The following is a 21,941-nucleotide window of genomic DNA, read 5'->3' as shown; positions in this document are numbered from 1 at the left end:
ACTTAGTGACATTTAGTTAATGTTATTATGATGCAATAATAAGCACTGGCACGAGAGGAGGCACCCTTTGAACAGAAAGTGAACACAGAACGTAATCCAGCCTGTTACATTGTTTTAAATCAGCCTCTAAAGCTGCAGATTCTCACAGTGACACTGAACATGAGCTTGTTACATATTTCCTATATTGAAATAGCTTCATATAATTGAGCAGTGTAGACCACAATGTGCTCAGTGAACAGTATACATCAAATGACTCTTTGTGGTGCAGAGAACCATCAATATCAGCCCTCTGGTCAAATCCACTGCTGTCAAATCACCAGTGAAGGGATACTCATGTGGCTCGCTGCAAAGGATCAGAGAGCAACTGAACGTAAATTACGTACGCAACCTGCATTTAACTCCTTTAAGACCAACGGTGCAGAGAAGCTTTATTCTGTTGTATTTCCAAACCACACTAAAAGTCAGTGTAGCGTACACGCTCACAGCTGCTCCGAGCACAGACGGCCGGACACGTTTACCATTTTGCAGAAGTCATCCACATGGCTGACTCTTCCTCTTTGTCTCTGTGTCCTCATGTCTGTCTTTCTCACACAGAAAAACGCACAGGCATGCACTCACAAGTGGAGCAGGAACAGTCCTGCAGCGGCGTGCTGCTCTATTTTAAGTCTGTTCCACGCTAACACATGTTCCTCTGCTACCTTTTACCTTCACCTGTCTGCCCCTTGAGACGTCCTCAATCTCCACATTTAAAGACATTTATTTTTTCGCTCCATGAGGAAACGCATATTTAACTTTTCAGACCTTTCTCACAATTTATAGGATATTTTTTTCCTTCCATACCTCTATGTCTCCAGCCCTTTTCTCTCCCTGCACTCGTTTCTGCATCCTCACCTTTCACTAATTTTCTGGTTGCTGTGGTAACTGGCCATGGAAGGTCAGGTGGGCATTTTTGAGTCCCCATTAAAACACACTATGTGGAATCTCATTTGACATGAAAACAACAGAACTACTGTAAGACCAACTTTTCATGTGCATATCCTCTGATACACAGGAATCATATTACCCTACATCACTTAAATCAAAGCTATTGTCATACATTGATGCCATTTACCGCAGTTGTCCCAAACCACCTGGGGCCAGCTCTCATCGATCTCTGTCCCTTTAGCTGTCTTGGGTGGCCTTCTTCTGCTTGGAAACATGTGTGTTCTAAGTAATTGGCTCCTCCACGCAGGGAGCATGCACATCCTCTGCATTGTGGCATAAATACCAGGGAGCCCCACGATGTTCAGGCTTTCCTCGCTCATTAGAAAGAGCTGACAGTGCAGCCCTAAAGGCCCAGTCCTCCTCCGCAGTGCCCATGCTGGATCGACACCAGAAGATAACAGTACAGCACACCAGTTTCTCAGAGGCCTTGAAACACAGCTGCCCCAGGCCACAGCGCTCTCTAACTGCAGCAATGCACTAATGATGCTCAATGGGAAGTCCACCGAATTTGTAGACGAGGCCACCTGTATATGGTTCAGTATATACTGTATCGTTCAGCGCTAAGTTGCTAATGAGCTGCCTCCATTTCGACAGATTTAAAGGCGACTGACTGCAACATATCTTTTTTTTTTGGTATCTGAGCTCTCAGAACAGCTTGCCAACTGTGACACTTTCTGTCTCATATCATGGTGTCTTTCTCTTTCCTCCAAATGAGTACAACAAGGCCATCTGTACCACTGCTAAATATTTGTTTAATAGATGCACAACAATGAAGAGATTTATGATATATGATGAATGGCATTGTCAGAAAAATACTAACAACTGATTTAACCTTCTACTATGCATGACCTCCTCTTTCTGTTGAGATTTTCAAACTGATAACATACCAACTGCACTATTTCTCCTTCCTGTATCAAATATGGAGACATAGCTATCACTGTTTAAGCATGTAAATGCAGTCAACACGCTGATGTCAATGAACGCGATGTTCAGATCAGTGTGAAATCACCTTTATCATCTGACAGCCTCTCCTGCTCAGTCTCTTCTCTCATCTTTATTAGTGAGCTCATGTGTGCATGCTATCTAGAGCGCAACTCCATCATCCTACAGTGTTTTTTGTCACAGCAGCTGAGTGATAACACATGCAAACACACATACTCATGCATGCATGTACATATACACACACACTCAGAGGCATATATTTGGTACATAATGTAATTGTGTCCCTTTAGTGTCAGAAGAGCCAATACTCAAACAAAACAAGCATCCAATCACTAGTTAGACTATGTTGAGTTATATCCAGATATTTCCTGACCTTCTCTGCATTTATTCCTCATTTACTGACATTGTCTTTCTCCCTTTCACCCCCTCCCCTTCCTGCCCTTTCCTTCTCCTTCTGTCTCTCTGCAGGATCCTGCTGACAGTGGTGGTGATTTTCCGTATCCTGATAGTAGGCATAGTGGGAGAGAAGGTTTATGAGGATGAGCAAATCATGTTCATCTGTAACACCATGCAGCCTGGCTGCAACCAGGCTTGTTATGACAAGGCCTTCCCAATCTCGCACATCCGCTACTGGGTCTTTCAGATCATCTTGGTGTGCACGCCCAGCCTGTGCTTCATCACGTATTCTGTTCACCAGTCTGCAAAACAACGTGACCGAAGCTACTCCCTCCTGCATCCTTACATGGATCACCACGGTCACGGTGGTCACCACGGTCGCCATCATGACCATCACGCACGCAAGCTTCACTCTCGCAACATCAACGGCATACTGGTGCACCCCGACAGCAGTAAAGAGGACCACGACTGCCTGGAGGTCAAGGAGATCCCCAACGGTCCCCGGGGACTCCCTCAAACACACAAGAGTGCTAAAGTGCGACGGCAGGAAGGCATCTCCCGGTTTTACGTCATCCAGGTTGTGTTCCGCAATGCGCTGGAGATCGGCTTCTTGGCCGGCCAGTACTTCCTGTATGGCTTCAATGTGCCAGGAATGTTTGAGTGTGATCGCTACCCATGTGTGAAGGAGGTGGAGTGTTACGTGTCTCGTCCCACAGAAAAGACCGTGTTTCTGGTCTTTATGTTTGCAGTGAGCGGCATATGTGTGCTGCTCAACCTGGCTGAGCTCAACCACCTTGGCTGGAGGAAGATAAAAACGGCCATCCGAGGGGTGCAGGCCCGAAGAAAGTCCATCTGTGAAGTGCGCAAGAAGGATGTTTCACACCTGTCCCAGGCCCCAAACCTGGGCAGAACCCAGTCTAGCGAGTCAGCCTACGTCTGACAGAGGCTTCTCTGCCTGGGGGCTCGAGGACCTCTTAAATTATGGAGAAGAGCTTTTCCCTGGCCCAGGACTCCCGATCATTAGGGCACAAAACTCACCACTGCATTATTATTCAGGAGCACAGACAGACTCTGTGTAGTCATGATGAAGCATCAATTCACAAAGTAGAGTCGTTGACACAGAGAAGAATCACCTTCCTAAAAAGGCGACTGTGTTGCTGCAGCAAAGCTTACACCTAAAGCTTACATGATGGAGAGTTCTGCTCTGCCTAGGTGACACTAGGTGCCTTTAAAGAACCCAACAGACAAAACTGAGCAATTACTAATAATATTAAAATACTGTAAAGGTAGTCTGAGATTGAATTTTCTGAAGTCCTTCTTTGTTTGCCTTTGCTGTAGGTCAGAAATAATCCCCTCATTTTCCAATTGTGTGTGCATATGCAAGAGCTTAAGCGTGTGCATGCATACGCATGTGTGTGGGGAAAAAAAAGCCAATCTCTGACTGGAGTCAGAAAATTGAATGCTAAGCTAATCTGAGCTACTGAGAGAAAGATTATGTTATGTTATGTTATGTCTCATTGTCCATAATTTTCAAGAAAAGTCACTTGCACAAAGTCAGACACAAAAACCAACAGCACTAAAACTATCAGCATAAACTGGAACATTTGTTGTCAGTGTACCAGGTTTATCTGATAAACATTACATACATAAATACATTTTCACTATTACACATATTCTTTGTCACATTAGCCACCGATCAGGCTACAGACTGACTTTGCCCTGATGCTTTCGCTAGCAAGTTGGCAATATTTGTTGCTGTGCTACCACTAACAACCAAATCAAGGTGAGACACATAGTGCATTGAAGATGATTTAGATTTACTTTCCAACACTGTGTTATACACTGGGATGCTCCCTGTGCCTGCAAGGCATGCTGTTTACTCTCAGAACCCACTGAAGACAGTCAAGAAAAGTGTGCCAGTGTTTCCACTTTATGTGTGTGTGATCGCTGTCTAAGGGTATGAATGGAGTTACATACATATTTTTTCAGTTAAACAGGAAAAAGTATTGTAGTCACAAATATTTTAACGTGTAACCTCAAGCTTTTTTTTCACAAGCAGATTTGGTGCCATATTTCAAAGTTACTGTACATAGATGAAATGTAATAATTACACTTAGCCTTTTCCCTATGCGGTATAGATGGGCGTCACTTGGATGGGGGAACAGGGGTTTGGGTGGTAATGAAGATTAATCATAGATTGCCAGCTTTAACAATATGTATTATTAATGTGCTCTTTGTTAAGCCTTCACCCTCTAATGGAGACTATATGTTCCCGAAAAGTGTTTCCCCCCATATGGACTTTGAAAAAGGCATGTTAACTGATGCATTAATAGAATGGATAGATTATGACATGTAACTTTAAGAAAAAAGAGTTTTATTTATTTGCATCCTGCTCCTGTGAAATGTAATACTCAGCATGCATTAAGATGAAAAATATAAAGAGATATGAACATAGCATCCCGTTGTGGGAATATTGAAAGTGAATACCTGAAAGGCTCCAGAACTGCAGCAATAATAGTATGTGAAAAAATATGTGAATAAATTATTATGCAAACAGTTGATTTTGACTGTGCTGTGTTTGACCAACATGAGAGCGACAATTATTGTTGCCTTTATACTTTTATCAGGGTATTGTGAGGTGTTAGAGAACTGTATCAGTTATACTGCTTCATCTGTACTTCTGTACTTTATTCTTGCTTTAAAAACACAAATTACGACATACCCACATTTGACGGAGGTTTACAGTTTGTGTTCCTGATAAAAAAAAGGTCAGTTCTCATGCTGTGAGTGCATCTAACCATGAAGTGTTGAGTCTGATCGGGTCAGTCCGGAAAGAAGTGAAGGTGAGAGACTTGAAAGCCAAGCAGCAGACTGGAAAATACAACAGTTCATACATCTGTCATAAGATCACAGTTACTGTCAGTGCACGGTTACTGCCTCGACTGAATATCTGCACTTTCACCATTCGCCTCTGTGTGCGGCAGTGTTGTATTAACATGAAATACAGTTTTCATGCTGTATAGAACACATAAACCACAGAGTGCAGAGTGCATTGCAGTGCTTTCAGCTGCAGAGATTTAAAACCTGCTTTAATATTTATTATTCAACACAGAGAAATGATACATCTCTGAGAGGGTAGATACTTTAGTGCACTCTCTGGGTTTTTCGCTGGTAAATTATAGATATTTAACCTGTTGTCTTCCGTGATATGAAAACTCCTGACTAAAGTAAATTCATCTCAAAACTGTGCAAGACCTTCCCAGAGGGGTGTTTCCCATTTACGCTGATAACGTCCATGCTTTTATGGTGAAATTGCAGTAAGATTCTCACACTATTGTTTCTCAGGCTCAACGTGACACGTAGGCAGGTGTTATTAGAGTGAACCTGATCATTTCAGGAATGAGCGAGGTTACCAAGGGAGAAAAGAGAGAGGTGTGGGGGCGGTGAACCTTTTAGTGTTATTAAACCTTCAGTCAGTGCAGGCGACATGTGGCTGTGTCCTGGGGAGCACTGAAAGCATATGGGGACTAGAGGAAGAGGGTCGAGGGTGATGGAGAGGCGTGTTAATAAAGTTGATTGTATGATAGGATGTAAAGTAATGAAGTTTGTGGTTATTCATTCACTTAAAGGCCACGCTATGTTCTTATTGACATGTGGATAGCCCGTGATTGACTCTCTGTTGTGTGTGATATACATTTACATCAAGAAGCACCCAACAACCACACACACACACACACACACACACACACACAGAGAGTCAATAACTGCCTAAACAAAAGCACTGCTGAGGATGTAGCAAGGCTGGTTGCTGTGGTGACAGGAGGGCAGTAATGATGTTAAGCACCACAGAGACTACAGTAGTGAAGGGCAGAAACAGCACTGCACCATCTCTACATAGCAGCAACCTGCAGAACACACTCGAGTGATAGACTCATGGTGAAAGTTAGAAACATGCTGTGCTGCGCGTTAACCCGCAGCGCTGCAGCTACATCATAAGTATGAAATAAATAACAGTTAAGTACAATAATTACCTATGATGACTTCCATTGATTTGGTGTATAAAATTGATAATATGGAAGAAACTATACAGTAGATGACTTTGATGACACATTTATATAACAAACTAAAATATTTATTTCAAAATACTTCATATAAGGTTGAGGTTAACCAGTGTTTGGGGTTGGTTTTTTTTTTAACATTTTTAGAATGAAATGTGATGCACAATAATAAACACAAGAGTCAAGAATGCTTTCTTTTTAGATCACTGGTTACCACAGGAATTAGCATGGCAACCAATTCCATTTTTAGAGTCATGTTTTCCACATTCAGATTACTTTGTTGAAAGTACGTCATTTATATATTTTAATTAACATTACTCAAAAAAATTAGGCTGATGATCTTCACTGTATGATTCACGAAGTGACAATTAGCATAATCAATGCGGTGGGAAATGTTAAAAGCCTTTTAACAGCACTTATTTGCATTACTTACATGAAATTTATGCTCCTCATGTTAGGAGACTCTCATCAGGTACAGCATAGTTGAAGAAGAAACTTTTTATATTATGGCTACCCCCGCTCTCCCTCTTCAGCACATTGTGCATTGTAGGTTTTTTTTTTTTATGGCTGCTCAGGCCTGTGTGGATTATGCACACGCAGCGAATGAATATGCAGGTGTTTCTATATGCTCAGATCATAGCTCTGAATAGAGCTGTCACTCAACACCCACATACCTCCACATTTGTGCACTCAGTAGACTACAGTCCATTAAGTATAGGCACAAATACATAACTACAACTTAGAAGTTCATCCTGCCTGCTTACTCATGCATCAAAGCGTGCAAATAGACGGTTTACTGCACCGTGTAATCACAGGGATGGTTCTGGGCGCTGCAGGTTTATTAATTTTGAATTCAAGAAAAGAAAGTTATACACGACAAAGGGTGCGGACATGCTAGACTGTAAATAACAAAACAGAGTAAATGAACAAAATGTAACGAAACGCCCCCCTGAAACGAACAAAAACACTTACTGACCTGCTGTGGGAACTATTTAAAAAAAGGTGGGTGTCTGCTGTCCAAAAGAATATGGATGGGCAGACTGGTTCAAACCAACAGATGAGCCATATGCTGGCTTCAGCTCAAATAACTTCCACTGGAGTGAATAAGGGAATATTTTTAACCCAGTTATGAGCTATAAAACAAGCATTTCTTAACCATTAATATGCCCGACTACATAAAAACATTTTCTCCTTTCTCTGAGAAAAGAGTAGATGTTATTATCAAACAGAAACTGCAACATTTTAAATTTATTTATGTGTGTGAGCACAGTGAATTCACACCCCATGACACTCATAACACATCCTCTCCCTTTGGGTTTCTTTGCTGAAAGTGTGTAAGGGTAATGATGCACATCTACAGGAAAGTCACATTTTTAAAAATATCAACATTAAAACACCAATAAAACCAAATACCTAAAAATATGCCACTTAATATTAACCTACCCATCACATCTACAAACTTACACACAAACCATCAAATATATATCTTCCTAAAATAAGAAAATAAAATCAAGATGAACAAAAATAACACAGTCTGACAATAAAAAGGAGGTCACTTCCAGGTTCTCAGACCTTCCCGCTGCGATGATCATGCAGTATTTGATGTGTATCATTTCAAGGAATCAATTAAAGCACTGTTCACCCCGCTCAGAGCCGTCATGAAGGATGCTCAGCTGAGCTCCTTGATTCACTTCACATTCACTATCCAAACCTGCTGGCCTGCAGTGAAATGGCTCAGTGCCACATAGATCCACATCTCACACTTTCCACAGACGCACCGTTCTTCAGAGGACAGGAGACATCATCATCGTCGTCAGCTTCATCTTTAGCAGCAAGTTTGAATGAACTACCTCGCTCTTATTTGTGGATCTTGATCAGATCAGGGACCTTTCTTTCACATTTTGACCAACAAATTGTCAAGTTGAATCAATTGAACTATGGCATTTTGATCACATGCTTGTTCTTCTCACTACACATAATAATCTTTGGCAGGATGTATTGTACAAACCTAACCCTTTCCAAAATTAAGAAAAAACAGCATAAACACTGGTGTTGTGACTGTATCAATGTCTGCATCATGTGGGTAATCTATCATCGGTGTTTGCACGAAAAACATCAATTTGACTGACATGTTTTTGAAATTCTTTTCATTATCAATGGTGTGATATTGAACCTCTCGACATGCGCATTATTTGATCTGTTTGCTTTCTAAATGTCCTTTAAACAGATGCGGTGTCTGTCCCACCAGTGTTGCTTCTTTTTTCTGTCTATTTTAGTTTCTTGCGTCTATTTTAAGAGTTTGTCTCATCATTCTCAGCAACCAGATGTGACTTCTGTTTTGGTTTCTTATCTCTGAGCCAGTGGCAAATTATTGAGGAGCAATGGTCACTGCTTTCTATTAAACTGACTTTAGTGTAGATTTTATTGTAAACATGCAAAAAAAAATTTTGTGAGTCTCAGTGAGGCCTGACAGGTGCAGCAATGTTTTCTGACCTTGACCCTATAGTGTAAATCAATCTAATCTAAAAGAAAAGAAGATCTAATTTACAAAAAAAAAATATTTTTTCTCTGTAAGGATAAATCAATGTTTACAGATTGATTACCACTGACGAGTCATTCACAGGCATTCACCCTTGCCTCTTCATCAAATTTTCATCTGCTCTGTGACCCGCTCCCCACAGCTGATTCATTATTATCTCAGTCATAAAACAGCATTCGGAGAAGAAGCATTTCATTACTCCTCTCCTGTGTTCCTTGGATATTTCCCTCTCTGCCTCTTAACTCATTCATAAAGATGAAATTGGAGTTCGGTTGTTCCTCTCTGGAGCCTTCTCCGCTTCTAGACCGTCAATTTGTGTCAGTCCACATTCTGCCCTCCGCAAGTGACTTGATCTCCTTTTGTGAGATCCCTGGTCGGCACCTTCTCTCCGCCCTTCCTCTCTCTCTGTCTCCATCTGCTCCTCTCCACCTCCTCCTGATTCATTCCTCTCTCTTTCCACTGCTTCCTACTCCTCCACATTTCTGCCCTCCTACCTTTCTCTGAACTTCTCTCTCCTCAGTCACGTGATTCTTCCTTCAATGCTCCTTTTCCTCCTTGTTTAAGCTGCTGCAGTTGAATCTTCTGCTTTACTCAGGAAAAATCCTTTTCCACTCTCTCTTCTCTCTCCTAAACTTTCTTTGACCCCAGTTCCTCCCTTTTTTTCTTTTTTGCCCTCTTCAAACAGACAAAAGAAAACCTGACACATCTTCTCCCAACAGCTTACCAACTCTCATTATCTCCTTGAAAAACTCCTTGATGCTGGCTTGACACCTCTCTTGCCTCTCTCCTCAGTTGATATCCTGGAAATATGATATATATAGAGCACCCAGCATGTATGATATTATTTAAAGCTGCTTTAGCCTCCAGCCTGCTAGATCCAATCATGACTGCTCTGCCATCTTACTGAATTAATTCATCTTTGGGAAGTTGCAGTATGTCAGACAAATTTGGGATGTATCTCAAAAATACCCTCAATAACCCCTGGACCAACTGTGCCATATCTGGCTCTAATGCGGTTGTTCTGGTCGTTTAGAAAAAGGGAGAAAAATACTGAGATCAAGTTAGTTTCATGATATGGGTGACAAACTGAAGGGTGTATTCTCTTTTTGGCATCTATTTTGGATCACAGGGAGTTGCAAAAAGACAAGACAACTGGTACAAAAATAAATCCGAAGACAATCTTTTCAACAAGTGTTGAGATTCATCTTTTGGCTTTCACCAGTTGTCACCAAAAAGTCGAGGTAAAAAAAAAGAAAAAGATTAGTTCAGTGAAGTTGTTAAGCTGGGATTTCTGAAACTTAAAAATATCTATGGAAAGTTAAATGGTGTGTCAACATGCTGTACATGTACGTTCCCCACATATCTTTAAAGATCCTGCTTAAGAACACTTAATCCACCACTGGGAGCTCAAATTAGCCATTGCAGTGATAAATTCAGTCAGTGTGGACACCACAGACTATTTGTGTGTCGTCCTCTACAGCGTAACACTCCATCATTACTTGGTGATTACAAAAGGTTGAAGATATGAGAAGCAATGGGCCCATTTCATGCTGATGTTATTTTTCTAATCCTGCATATGTCTATAAGTTCTACTGTCAAACTACTGCAATGGAAACAACAGTATGTGAATATAATTTTACAATGATGCTAAAATCTTTTCAGTTTTTAAATACAGGCAGTTAAACAGGTCTGGAAGAAATTCTTGTGAGTAAACTTGGTCTAATTATATCAGTACTGCACTGTATTGCAGAAGCCAGATACAAAAGCCACTGGCTAATTTAACACCTTCTGTCAATGTGGCCAGATCTTCTCTACGGCCAGAAATAACATGGCTTACAGCTCCCTCTGCATCTGCTCTCTGAGACAGACAGAGTGAGGCTTACTGAACATTTAATAACACTTTTACCACACAAAGAGGACAGAGCCTTCAGAGAAAAGTCTCTCTTAAAATGCTGCTGTTTCATTTCAGCTGGTTGCCTGAATCAAAGCAGAGCTGGACACAATCAACAAAAATGCACACACTGTAAACCTTATGGCCACAACAGTCAGCTGGACTGAGCTCCTGTGCAGCAGAAGTGATCTGTGATGTGTTGCCCGTGGACTCCTGTCTCACAAATTCTCTCTCTCTCTCTACACCCATCCCCCACCTATGCACCTCTGCCTCCCCGATCAATAAACAGAGGTCACATAAATTAAGTGGAAGTCTAATCTTATTTTTTTTAAATTGCACCAGATAGCATGTAGATGACATCCAGCAGCTGTGTGCAATGAATTCGAGTAGCAAAACAGCAGAGGATGCTGATGTTTTTATTGTCACACAAGCTGCAGGTACAGAATGACTTTGCTTCAAAATGTCAAACAAAAGAGGAGGATAAAAGAGGATTTAGGGCAGAATCATCTGGTTTGGTGGTTGTAAGTGACTAACACACACCAATGTCCACCTTGAACATGTCCATTACATCGCAGACACCCCCCCCTTTTTTTTTTTTTGCACAGCTTCTCACCATCTCATAGCATTATTAGAGGGAGGAGATGGAGGGTTGAAGATTTATATGGACATTTAGGGGTCACAGTTTAGGCTGAGTGTCAGCAGAGTGAAGGGTCTGTTTAGTGACTACTGAAGCACAGCACCTCCAAGAGGACCAACCTGCACTCTACAACTCTCGCATAAGAAAACAAAACATGCGTATCCCCCCACTGTTGACTGGCAGGGAGCTATTCAAGGACATTTAGTTTTGGAACATTGTGCAGTTTTTCTTCTCCACATCTGAGTTCACTCACTTGAAGAGAAAGTTGAGAGTACACATGTTATCCATCTCACCGCTCAAACAGTAACAACAGAGGTTTACTAGGCTAAAACTGCTGAAATATATTGTGATTATTTGTCGAATACTTGTCTTAGAAGAGAAAAATGTTCTACGTAGTGGTCACATGAATAAATAAGGAATTTAAACAGATGTTTCCCGCTGTGTCTCACTGGAATTTTGTCCTAAAGGATCAGATACTGCTGGACCTCCCGTGGTCTTAATCTACACTCTTTTATTCATCCACATATCTCATCATCACACCTCCCACAGCTCAGTACCATGATCTGTGGTACAGATAAAGAAGGGATCATGCACACTGGATCAAAACTACATTACATTTATTAACACAACGGTGTGGTTGTGCTAGATTTGTTCTTTATCATTTGTCCTGATGGGAGCAGCTTTCCCTCAAGACGAGAGTGCAGAAGGACATCTTGTATGTACGAAATGTTCAGGAAAAAAAAAGCAAAAAGGAAACTGAAATCATAATATTCCCTTTCAGCTGACACACTACTCAGTATGCAGAGACTGAACCGTTTCGAGGACCTACAGTACAGTACACAATCACGTTAACATTTAGTTTCAAGCTGGCATTTGGCCACAAGAGCCATTACAGAAACATGCAAACATAATCAGGACCCCAGTCACATGTCTAATACAATGAATGAAGCCAATACATTAAGAAAGGTTAAAGGGATACACCGCATCCTTGGCTTGCTTTTGAAAATTAAAATTGAATGGTTTTATTGTCTTGATGATCATTAACTAAGTAAAGCTTCAAATACAAAGTAAAACATGCACATGTTTTCATTAGCATCATGACATTTGAAGCTGAAGGACAAATCAAATTCTCTTTGTTTCACAAATCATATTTTCTAATTGTTTTTTGCCTTTGATGTTTTAAAATGGTCGACATTTTTAGAAAATATAAATCTTGATCTATAATACACAACATGTGAAAAAACACTTTCATGTCTCCAAATGTTCTGCACTGTGTCACACTGATCATGTTGAAGTAAATCTCAGTTTCACTATTGAAATCATATTATATTTATCTATTTTTGACCATAGTTAGCTGCCTTTACTTTGAGTATTCATAACTCTTTTAAAGTCAGAAAGCAGTGAGACAGATTTTATGGACCATCGGATGTTTGTTTTGGCTTTTAGACAAAGTTGACTCAAAGTAGTTTCCCTCTTGAATAATTCATTCTGAGGTTGAAAACAACAAAACCTGCACCCCTTGATACTCTCTTCCATCTGTTAAGATCATTTTTCTGTCTAACAGCTTCATATTTCACGCCCTGTTGACATCACAGTTTTGCGTCCACCAGGCAGCTCTTTTTCAATTAGCAGCTCTCATTGCGGTCATCAACACCCAGCAGTGTGTCCCTCCACCTGAAAATAACATGAAATCTGTTTTCTGGACAAGGTTGACTACAGAGGACAATGAGTCCTCTCGTTGAACAAAATCACATTTAAAAACATTGCTTGCTACTTGTGGAGTAGTATGCTTTTGGCTGTTTTTACCCTTGTAAAAGCAAACACTGCACCACAGAGGAGGGAGAAATGAGTGGATGTCACCTGCTATCTGCCCCCCTGAGCCACCAGATGTTGCTGTAGCGCAGGAGCAGCCTGCAGACTCACAGGAGGGCTGATGGGTATCTGGGATTAAAAAGCTGTAAAAACCAGCTGTGTTTTTCATTTCCTCTAAGCACAGCATTTTGGAGATTCAAGGTTTACATCTCACAGAAACTTTAAAAAAAATGTTTCACTGACATTATAATGTGTTCAGGGCAGGTGAGACTGTATATCTGGTTCCAGTGAGAGAAACGCAAAGTCGGTACGGACGAACCGCTGGCTGCAGGAACTCCCAGAGCTCATCCACATGTGGAATTTCTCACTTGTGTGTATTTTCACCATTTACAGGTTTGCTGGATAATGTTTCCCATGTTCCCACACACACAGCTATCTGTCATTTTGTTGAACATGAACATTTCTCCAGCTCCACACCCACCATGTCAACCGGTTCACTGCATACACACGAGATATGTGTCAGTTGCCAGTGGTGGAAGAATTACGCCTTTGAATACATTCTTCATTGTAAGTAGAGTCCTGCATTTAAAAACTCACTCAAGTAAAAGTTTAAAGAATTAAATGTAATTTAACTGTCAAAAGTTAAAAATACTACTTCCGCAGAATACCCCCTTTCTGAGTATTGTTTTATTATCATTAAAGAATATTTAGCTTGAAGGAATACTGATAGTCTGGTTCCAGGAATATCATCAACTCAGTGGCTGTTAGGACAGATGAGCAAAGGCAGAAGTTACAGTTTAATCTTTTTTTGCAGAATAGCTGAAAATGGTTCATCTGATACCAGAAGAAAAAGGATAACAAAGGATATTCAACTTGACATCATAATTCCTAATGTCAACCTAGAAATGAAGGAATAACTTAACCACTACTGAAACTTAGAGTCCATGCAAAGCAATAATAAATACATATTCTGAGTTTGTCACACCACAGAAAAATGTGCAATTAACCACCAGGCCAAATTTGAATGATAAAAAAAATCGCCAAGTATATAAAATTAGGTTTCAAAATTGGTGAAATATAAGCAGTATTCTCTGCTCTGAACGCTGGGGGCATGTCCACTGTCAGCACTTCCTAACTGAACAGCCTCTGAGTTAACACTAACACCAAAGTCCTGTATAAAAATACACAATTTAAAACAGACCTTATTTGTAGGTGTAAGGTGCGCAGCATTGATGATATTTTAAAGATAAAACAACATAAGGAGCCACTGATTAATTCGGCACATGTTTTGTAGGTAAATGTGGATTTGATTCAGTAAAAATGTAACTTAAATGAGTAGTTAACAAGCAAACCATCACTAGTCATTGGTGTGTTAAATTGTCATTTTTTTCCAATGGAGTTCGGTGCACTTAACGTTACTCACTTTTCTGCTGAAAAGCAGCTTTATTGTGGCTGTCGATTCTGAGTGGGAGGGGATTTTCTGCAATCAGTAATATATTATTAAATTATTATTATTTATGCATTCATGTGTAAGCAGTTTCATGTTGGATATGGTCATGGTGGAGCTCATTTTTATGAGTTTATATACTGTTTGATAGTTTAATTTATACAAAAGTCAGTCTTATAAGCTCAGATGTGTAAAATCTCAATCTGCAAAATAACTATAGCGGTCAGATGAATGTGCGGCATAGATACAATAATTGTGTCTGAAATGTAGTGGACTAGAATTATAATGTATGGCATAAAATGAAAATACTCAATAAAAGTACAAGTATCTTAAACTGGACTTAAGTAAATTAACTTACTCACTTTCCACCACTGGACTCACAACCTCATTTGTAGTAGTGATTACTACTCTTTTTAAATCTTTTTTGTTTAACAAAGTATAAATTATCACACACATAGAAGATTGAGAGGAGCAGTTGTGAGGTGAAAATGATGCTTTACTTACACTAGTATGACAATTTACAGGAATAAATCTGTTGCATAAAAAAAGTAAAACAATTGTTTTTATGGATGCTTAAACATTAAAATTGACCTTTTGGTAGAAACGCAGATGGAAGCATCTCATTCTTCATTTTGTGTTTTTTTGTATTGTACTCGATTTGATTGGCTTGATTATAAAGTATATCATTTACGCAGTTGAAAGAAGAAATGGAAATAAAACCAAACTCAAAGAATGAATGAAGAAAAGTGGTGAGAGTGGCTCTTCAACACAAGTGAAGCTTGGCAGCTGAGTATGTGTGCAGGAGAGAGGAAATATTTTACTGCAACAAAACCACTTTCACATTGTGGTAATCATTAACCCTGCACATCCTGGTCCTGTTTAAATATCAGACTCATAACTGGGTTTTCCTGCAGTTGAAAATGACACAGAACATATCTGACACATACGAGTCGCAGCTTTTCTTAACACCTACACATTCATGACCGATGGGCTCAGCTGATGACTTCACACATTGCCAACTTCTCACAGTGTTAACACGTCTGATGTCATCGTTTCGTCCCAAAGTCCCGCCAGCCAGGTCCTGACTTGTTCATGTCAGTGAGGTTGACATGGCTGGAATGCCTCGGAGGGAGTGGCTCTCCTTGTTGTCATAGAAACCGCCTGGATGTACTGAAACTACAGGAGGAGGATACGTTTCAGAATTTACATTTTCAACTATCGGGGAAAAAACACAAAAACAAACATGCCGTGATGTGTCATGACCTGTTCCTCTCCTTCCTCCTTATTGTGTCTTAACACGAAAGTCAACAGAGCAGAGAGGATTTACATTCCATGGCTGCTTTCTGCCTGTTTCAATTTCAGACATATTTTAGAAAACACAAACATCACCAGCTTGGCTTAAAGGCAATAAAAAAAATCTACATGTGCTTCACTACTCTCTAATTACTCAAACTCCCTTCCTGTGGTCCTTCAAACTCCAGGATTTTATCATCTCTCCCCTCCTTCCCTCCTCCTAATCCTGTCTTGTTCTTTAGTGGTGGAGGGAGAAATTTGGAGAATTCCTTTCAGTAACCACACCAAACTCCCCAGTCACATGCCCACTTTTTCCTTCCCGTCCTTCTCCTAAATAAGGAATTACACTTTGAGTGGGGAAAAAGAGAAAGAGAAAAAGGGGCGGGTCATAGAGTGAAATAAGAGGACCTAAAGGCGTGTATCTCTCTCTCTCTCTTACTCCCTCCTTCTGTTGAATGTGGTGAAGTCATTTCAGACGAGGGTGTTTGCTGTATTTATGTTGGCTGTCCTGTGCAGTGCAACCTGCACTGTGTTGTAAGAAAGAAGAGGAAGAAGAAGAGCGGGAGCAGAGCAGCACAAGCCCACCTGTACTCACCTGAAAGCTACCGAATAAAGTAAGTAAACACTCCTTGTCTTTTTGCTCTTGGCCTCATCGATCAATCTCAGTTTTCTGGTTCCTCACAGGCGGTCAAAAGATTTCTTCGGTGCTTTGTGGAGCTTGTGGCTAACTCTGTACAGGAAACATGAAAAAAAAAGAAGTATAATGTATCATACACCCCACCCTTGCTGTCTGTCTCCTTCTCTCTTAGACTCAGTTAATGTTTAGCTGTGTAGATTAGATACCTTCTGACTGACCTGCAAATTCTTGTTTTATGAATTCCTGTTTCTTATCTACTTTTGCACAGTTTCAGGGAATGTGAACAGGTTCAGCCTCTGACAAATCTCTCATCAGAGGCACCTCAACATGTAGTCAGTACTGTCTAATAATATGTCATTTTCTAGTTTTAATACATGCTCTGAACAACGGGCCTCTGCCTCAGGAAATGGCAGTAAAACTCTGTATACAGATGTGTTGTCACATTTATGGCACATGGTTAAGGTTTTATGTGTGAATCAGTGCTGTGGACTGTGATATAACTTAAAGATTGTGACTGTAGGTTGGTGCTGCTCTCGCTATCTTCAGTGATGAGGTAGAAGAGCAGAGAGCACTGAACGCACAGACAAGGTCAACAGTAGGTGGGACTGTGCAGGATAAGGGGAAACATGAACACTGTAAGAAACAATCATGTGAAGCAGTTTATCCGTTTAGAGCCACTGTTTTCACATCACAAAGGTTTTAGAATGACCTTTTAACCCCCCTGTTGAATGAAATGAGTCACTGATCAAATTACAGCGAGTTAAAATGATATTAACTTGTCTCAGAAAGTAACTACTGATGATTCAGATACTGTTGGAACAATAAGAAAGTTGTGAAACAGCTCACAACGGCTGCCAGCAAGTGATGATACATAAGTTTGTAAGAATTTGCGCGGGGGATGAGAATGACAACTGGATTTGCGTCTGAGTAAGACACTTAACCCTCAAATGGCACGTGGGAGCTGCTCTGTGGACAAAGTAGAGGGAAAGGTTTGCACACAGGGCAGCAGTCAGGTTTTAAAAAAGAGCCACCGTGTCATGAATGCATAATGCAGTGGTTTTCATTTTACTATTATTTGAATAATAACGGTAATTATCTCTAAAAATAAAAGATTACAGCGTGATTCGTGCAGCAGTTGAGGGGGTTTTTGTTTGGCCTTAAGCTATGAGACATGTAAATGTAAAAAATATGTCCTGAAGGTTCACATAGTAACGAGTAGATAACAGTAGTCACACACAGCCACATTACAGGAGCCAGAAAGCTAATTTGATGTGTGGAAACATGTCGAACAATAAGCACCGAAGTCCACAGAGACGAAGGTTCAATCACAGAAGCTGCAGAACAATAATCTTACTGTAACAAATTGAGACACATTCAATTTGATTATCCTTTCAAGATGAACCATGTGGAGTGTTAGAAGACAGACAAAGCTAATTCAATATGAGCAACACATCAGTGCTTTTTTTTACGATTTATGATTTTTTAGTTTCCATATTTAAAAATCACCTCAGTTACACACAGCTGTTTATCGTCATCCTGTTCTTTCGGGTGGGGTTGTGGGGGGGGTGGGGTTGTAGCCGTGACTCTGTGATTACAAGATGTTCCCAGCAACTACGAGGCCGCTCCCAGTTGATTTTTAAAGTGCAACGGACTACAAAATCTTCCAAAACACACACACACACACCTGTACACACACAATGCTTGAAAGGGTTGTCCTGATATGTGTGTTTGCACTCTACTGTAGATATGCTTGAGATACACACATCAATTAGAGAGATGGAACCATGACCTCATCTTGTGGCATCCAATCAGCAGTTCACATGTTTAATTCAGAGATCAAAGTGCAGGTTAGGCTGAGGGTTCGTCTGAGAGAGTGGAATCTCTGACTTCATCATCCCTCATTGTTCACTCACACCATGCAGAGATAAATCCGATGTTTGCCAGCTGCAAGATGTTCTTTGGGCGTGCCGGGACACCGCAGATGACACTCCTCCGATTGAGAAACAGACTGTTCAAGAGTTTGGATATTTACTTCACCCTTGCTGTTGCTGTGACAAACTGGTTTTGGAATAGTTTAGTGGACAGGAAGAGGCTTCTCCCCCCCACATGCCCATATAACCGCTGCAACCTCAGACAATAAACAGAGAACATAAGTGTGATCTATGTCAGCTAGGGCTCCAGTGTGGAGCAGTTCGACACAATGATGATTTGTCAAACTATCAGCACATTGTGTAACACTGACCAACCTCTGTTTTGCAAGGGACACAATAGGTGTGCCTTTCTCCCCTTGAGGGACAAATGTACTTTATGCTTTATATTACACCCAATGTGCCTGCAAGGATAAAACACACATTCCTTGTTTTTTCCAGAACATATACATATCATACATTTGTGTGCACATACTCAAAAAGTAAAGAAAAGAAAGAGCAGGAGGATTTTACTATCAGCTATAAACATCTCCATATGTTATCTGTTTCCTTTGAAATTCAGAACTGTCACTGAATTGTGTAACTCAGTGATTCAGATCTGTAAAAGCAATTACTGCAGCGTGACAGTTAACACGTACCATTTCATACTTTCATAAGGCCTGATGAAGTTGTTTTTGTCCGCTTTAAGAGCAGTTGCCATAGTGAGCAGCAGTATGTTGTTTTGTTTAGAGTCCTGTATACACATAGCTAGCTTTGTCAGAGAGGGAGGAAGGAAGTGACAGCTGAATGAGCAAACAGGATGCAGGAAGTGGAGCTGTTCTGCTGAAGCTGACAGGAAGCCCATGCTGCATTAATAAGTGAGATAGTCCGACCATAATTACTTACAGAGATCAGCATAGCTGCAATTCCTCAAGACATTTAGCATTTTCAGTTTCCCTGGTGCAAAGTGTCTGATGTGTTAAACAAGTGTTACTACACTAGTCATAAAAAAAATGTCCAAATCATATTATGATTAAAACATTAAAATTAAATGTGCTTTGCAGACATTTTGTGCCATAATTCTGGTCTTAACTATCAATACTACATGCCTGATTACAACACTTAACTAACTTTAACTTAAACCTATTTTTAAACTCAACCAACCAAAGTATGAAGCATAAAACAGCCCCATGAAGAAGTGCGGAGAGCTAAAATGTCCTCACTTTTGCCCTTGTCTCACAAAAACAGAACACACCAGAAACCTATTCATACACTCATGCACACATCAGGAGAGTGTGACTAAAGTCCTATTTGCTCTGACTGCAGGCCAGGACTGTGGGTGTGAGCAGGACAGCGATTTGAATGTTATTACATCTATTAAATATCAAGATTGAAAAGAACACAATACGTTGCCAGGGAGCAAAGTTTGCAAAACCAATTGCCTATCTAACTTTCCCTCCCAACAGGATCAGCATGGCAAACAAAGGACCCGCCTATGGCTTCAGCCGAGAGGTACAGAGTAAGATTGATAAAAAATACGACCCGGAACTGGAGGAAAGGCTGGTGGAGTGGTTCATCGCCCAGTGTGGCTCGGGAGTCAGCCGGCCTGAGGCAGGCAAGACCGGCTTCCAAAACTGGCTCAAGGATGGATGTGTGAGTGTTGGATTGAATAAATGTAAATATTTCATTGTAATCTGCATCGTGTGCAGGCATATTAAGAGAGATCTACTCCTTCTCTGTGTCTCCAGCTGCTGTGCGAGCTCATCAACAGCCTGTATGGAGCCAACAAGCCCATCAAGACCATCAAGAGCTCCGGCATGGCATTTAAGCAGATGGAGCAAATCTCCATGTTTCTCAAAGCTGCAGAAAGCTATGGAGTCACCAAAACCGACATGTTCCAGACCGTAGACCTCTTTGAAGGTAAGACATTCAGCAGACCTCTTATGAATTATTACAACCGTGTCCGGTGTCTCTTCCCTGTATTTGCTGTGTGCTTCATTCATTTGAGATTGTTGCGTGTCTTCAGGCAAGGACCTGGCTGCAGTCCAGAGGACCCTGATGGCTCTGGGTAGTTTGGCCGTCACAAGGGATGATGGAAATTACAAAGGAGACCCCAACTGGTTCCATAAGTAAGTTTGAGCTGGGAGGGGGGGATTTCGCATGTATGAGCTAGTCTCTGTGTGGAAAGTTGGTAAAACAAAGGCGGTTTCATTTCCGTGTGGACTGAGAAGAGTTGTGTGTTTGTATGTGTGCAGGAAGTCCCAAGAGAACAGGAGGGATTTCTCAGAGGAGCAGCTGACCGAGGGCAGAAATGTCATCGGCCTGCAAATGGGCACAAACAAAGGAGCATCTCAAGCTGGCATGACAGGATACGGACGACCCAGACAGATCCTGTAATAAATCCTTTGAACCCTGAAACCTCCCACCCCTCAGACTCTCCTCCTTCTACCCTCTGAAAGGCCATTCAGCGAGGATGAAGAAACTCTTACCTTGGCCATGAGGAGATAAGCGACCAGACTATTTTTCAAGGCTTAACTGGACCAAAACGGGGACCAACGAGACCATGCGCACATATGAAAACCACAACACACACTTCATGTTGAGCACACTTTTGTTAATACAGACTTTTATCAGATCAAGTAAAACAATTAGAGCATTTTACACAGTGCTTTTACAATCATTCCAGTGGTTTTGCATGTTTTCATCATATATCAAATGTGCTTTGTGTGACAGTTGACTATTTTCCAAGGGATTAGACTGATTTAGAGCCCTCCACATGTCTAGTAGTTTCACTTCAGACAGAGACTTGAAACTTGCTTGAAAAAAGTAATCCATCACATTCAACCTTTAGTCTGCTTTACCTTTCATTTTAATGGTTACATTATTGCTGCATGGTAATGCAGCTCTGAGCAGGAAGACTTCTCAAGGCTCTACCTACTGGTGCGTTCAAGGATCTGAGATTTGAGAGTTTTTAATAGATGACACACCTCTCTCTTTCTCTCTTCTCACAATGTAGCTATCAATTCTTGGATGTCAGAGTGTCCTTGAATGCGCCACTAAGAAGAGCTTTGAAAATGCTCCCTGCTCACGACTGCAGTGCTCACACAGCTTTAATTGAACTTTTAAAATGAACGATAAAGACTAAATTGAACTAACTGCTCAATGAGATAGATTACCCATTTCAAATAAGTTTTATTGTTGAATTGCCTGGTTTATAAAAGGTTTAAGAAAAACAAACTACAGTCATGTGTGTTGTACCTGCCTCATAACCAAAGCTGCAGTTAGATGCTCTCAGTTAACTCTTTCTAATCAAGATGTTGGACCTCCTTTTTGAGTTTGATACATATAACAACAATGATTTTGAAATAAAGTTTGATTTAACTGTAAAGAAGCCTCTT

At 40.7% G+C, this 21,941-nt stretch overlaps 1 protein-coding gene across 1 annotated transcript in view; it reads left to right on the top strand.

Moving 5' to 3' along the window:
• The window catches only part of LOC121910558 (gap junction delta-2 protein-like), a 36,658-nt gene extending 14,717 nt beyond the window's left edge, over positions 1-21,941 (top strand). Inside the window, exons 3-8 of the mRNA XM_042431799.1 lie at positions 2,395-3,256; positions 18,984-19,160; positions 20,008-20,196; positions 20,292-20,463; positions 20,570-20,672; positions 20,799-21,941. Of these exons, the coding sequence (XP_042287733.1) occupies positions 2,395-3,256; positions 18,984-19,160; positions 20,008-20,196; positions 20,292-20,463; positions 20,570-20,672; positions 20,799-20,940 (1,645 nt within the window). The 3' untranslated portion in view covers positions 20,941-21,941. The remainder of the gene's footprint in view (positions 1-2,394; positions 3,257-18,983; positions 19,161-20,007; positions 20,197-20,291; positions 20,464-20,569; positions 20,673-20,798) is intronic.

Source organism: Thunnus maccoyii, chromosome 13 (assembly GCF_910596095.1).
Source record: "Thunnus maccoyii chromosome 13, fThuMac1.1, whole genome shotgun sequence".
In the NCBI taxonomy this organism is placed as follows: Eukaryota; Metazoa; Chordata; class Actinopteri; order Scombriformes; family Scombridae; genus Thunnus; species Thunnus maccoyii.
Note: the sequence above shows the minus strand (reverse complement) of the source record. Positions and strands in the feature narration are given on the sequence as shown.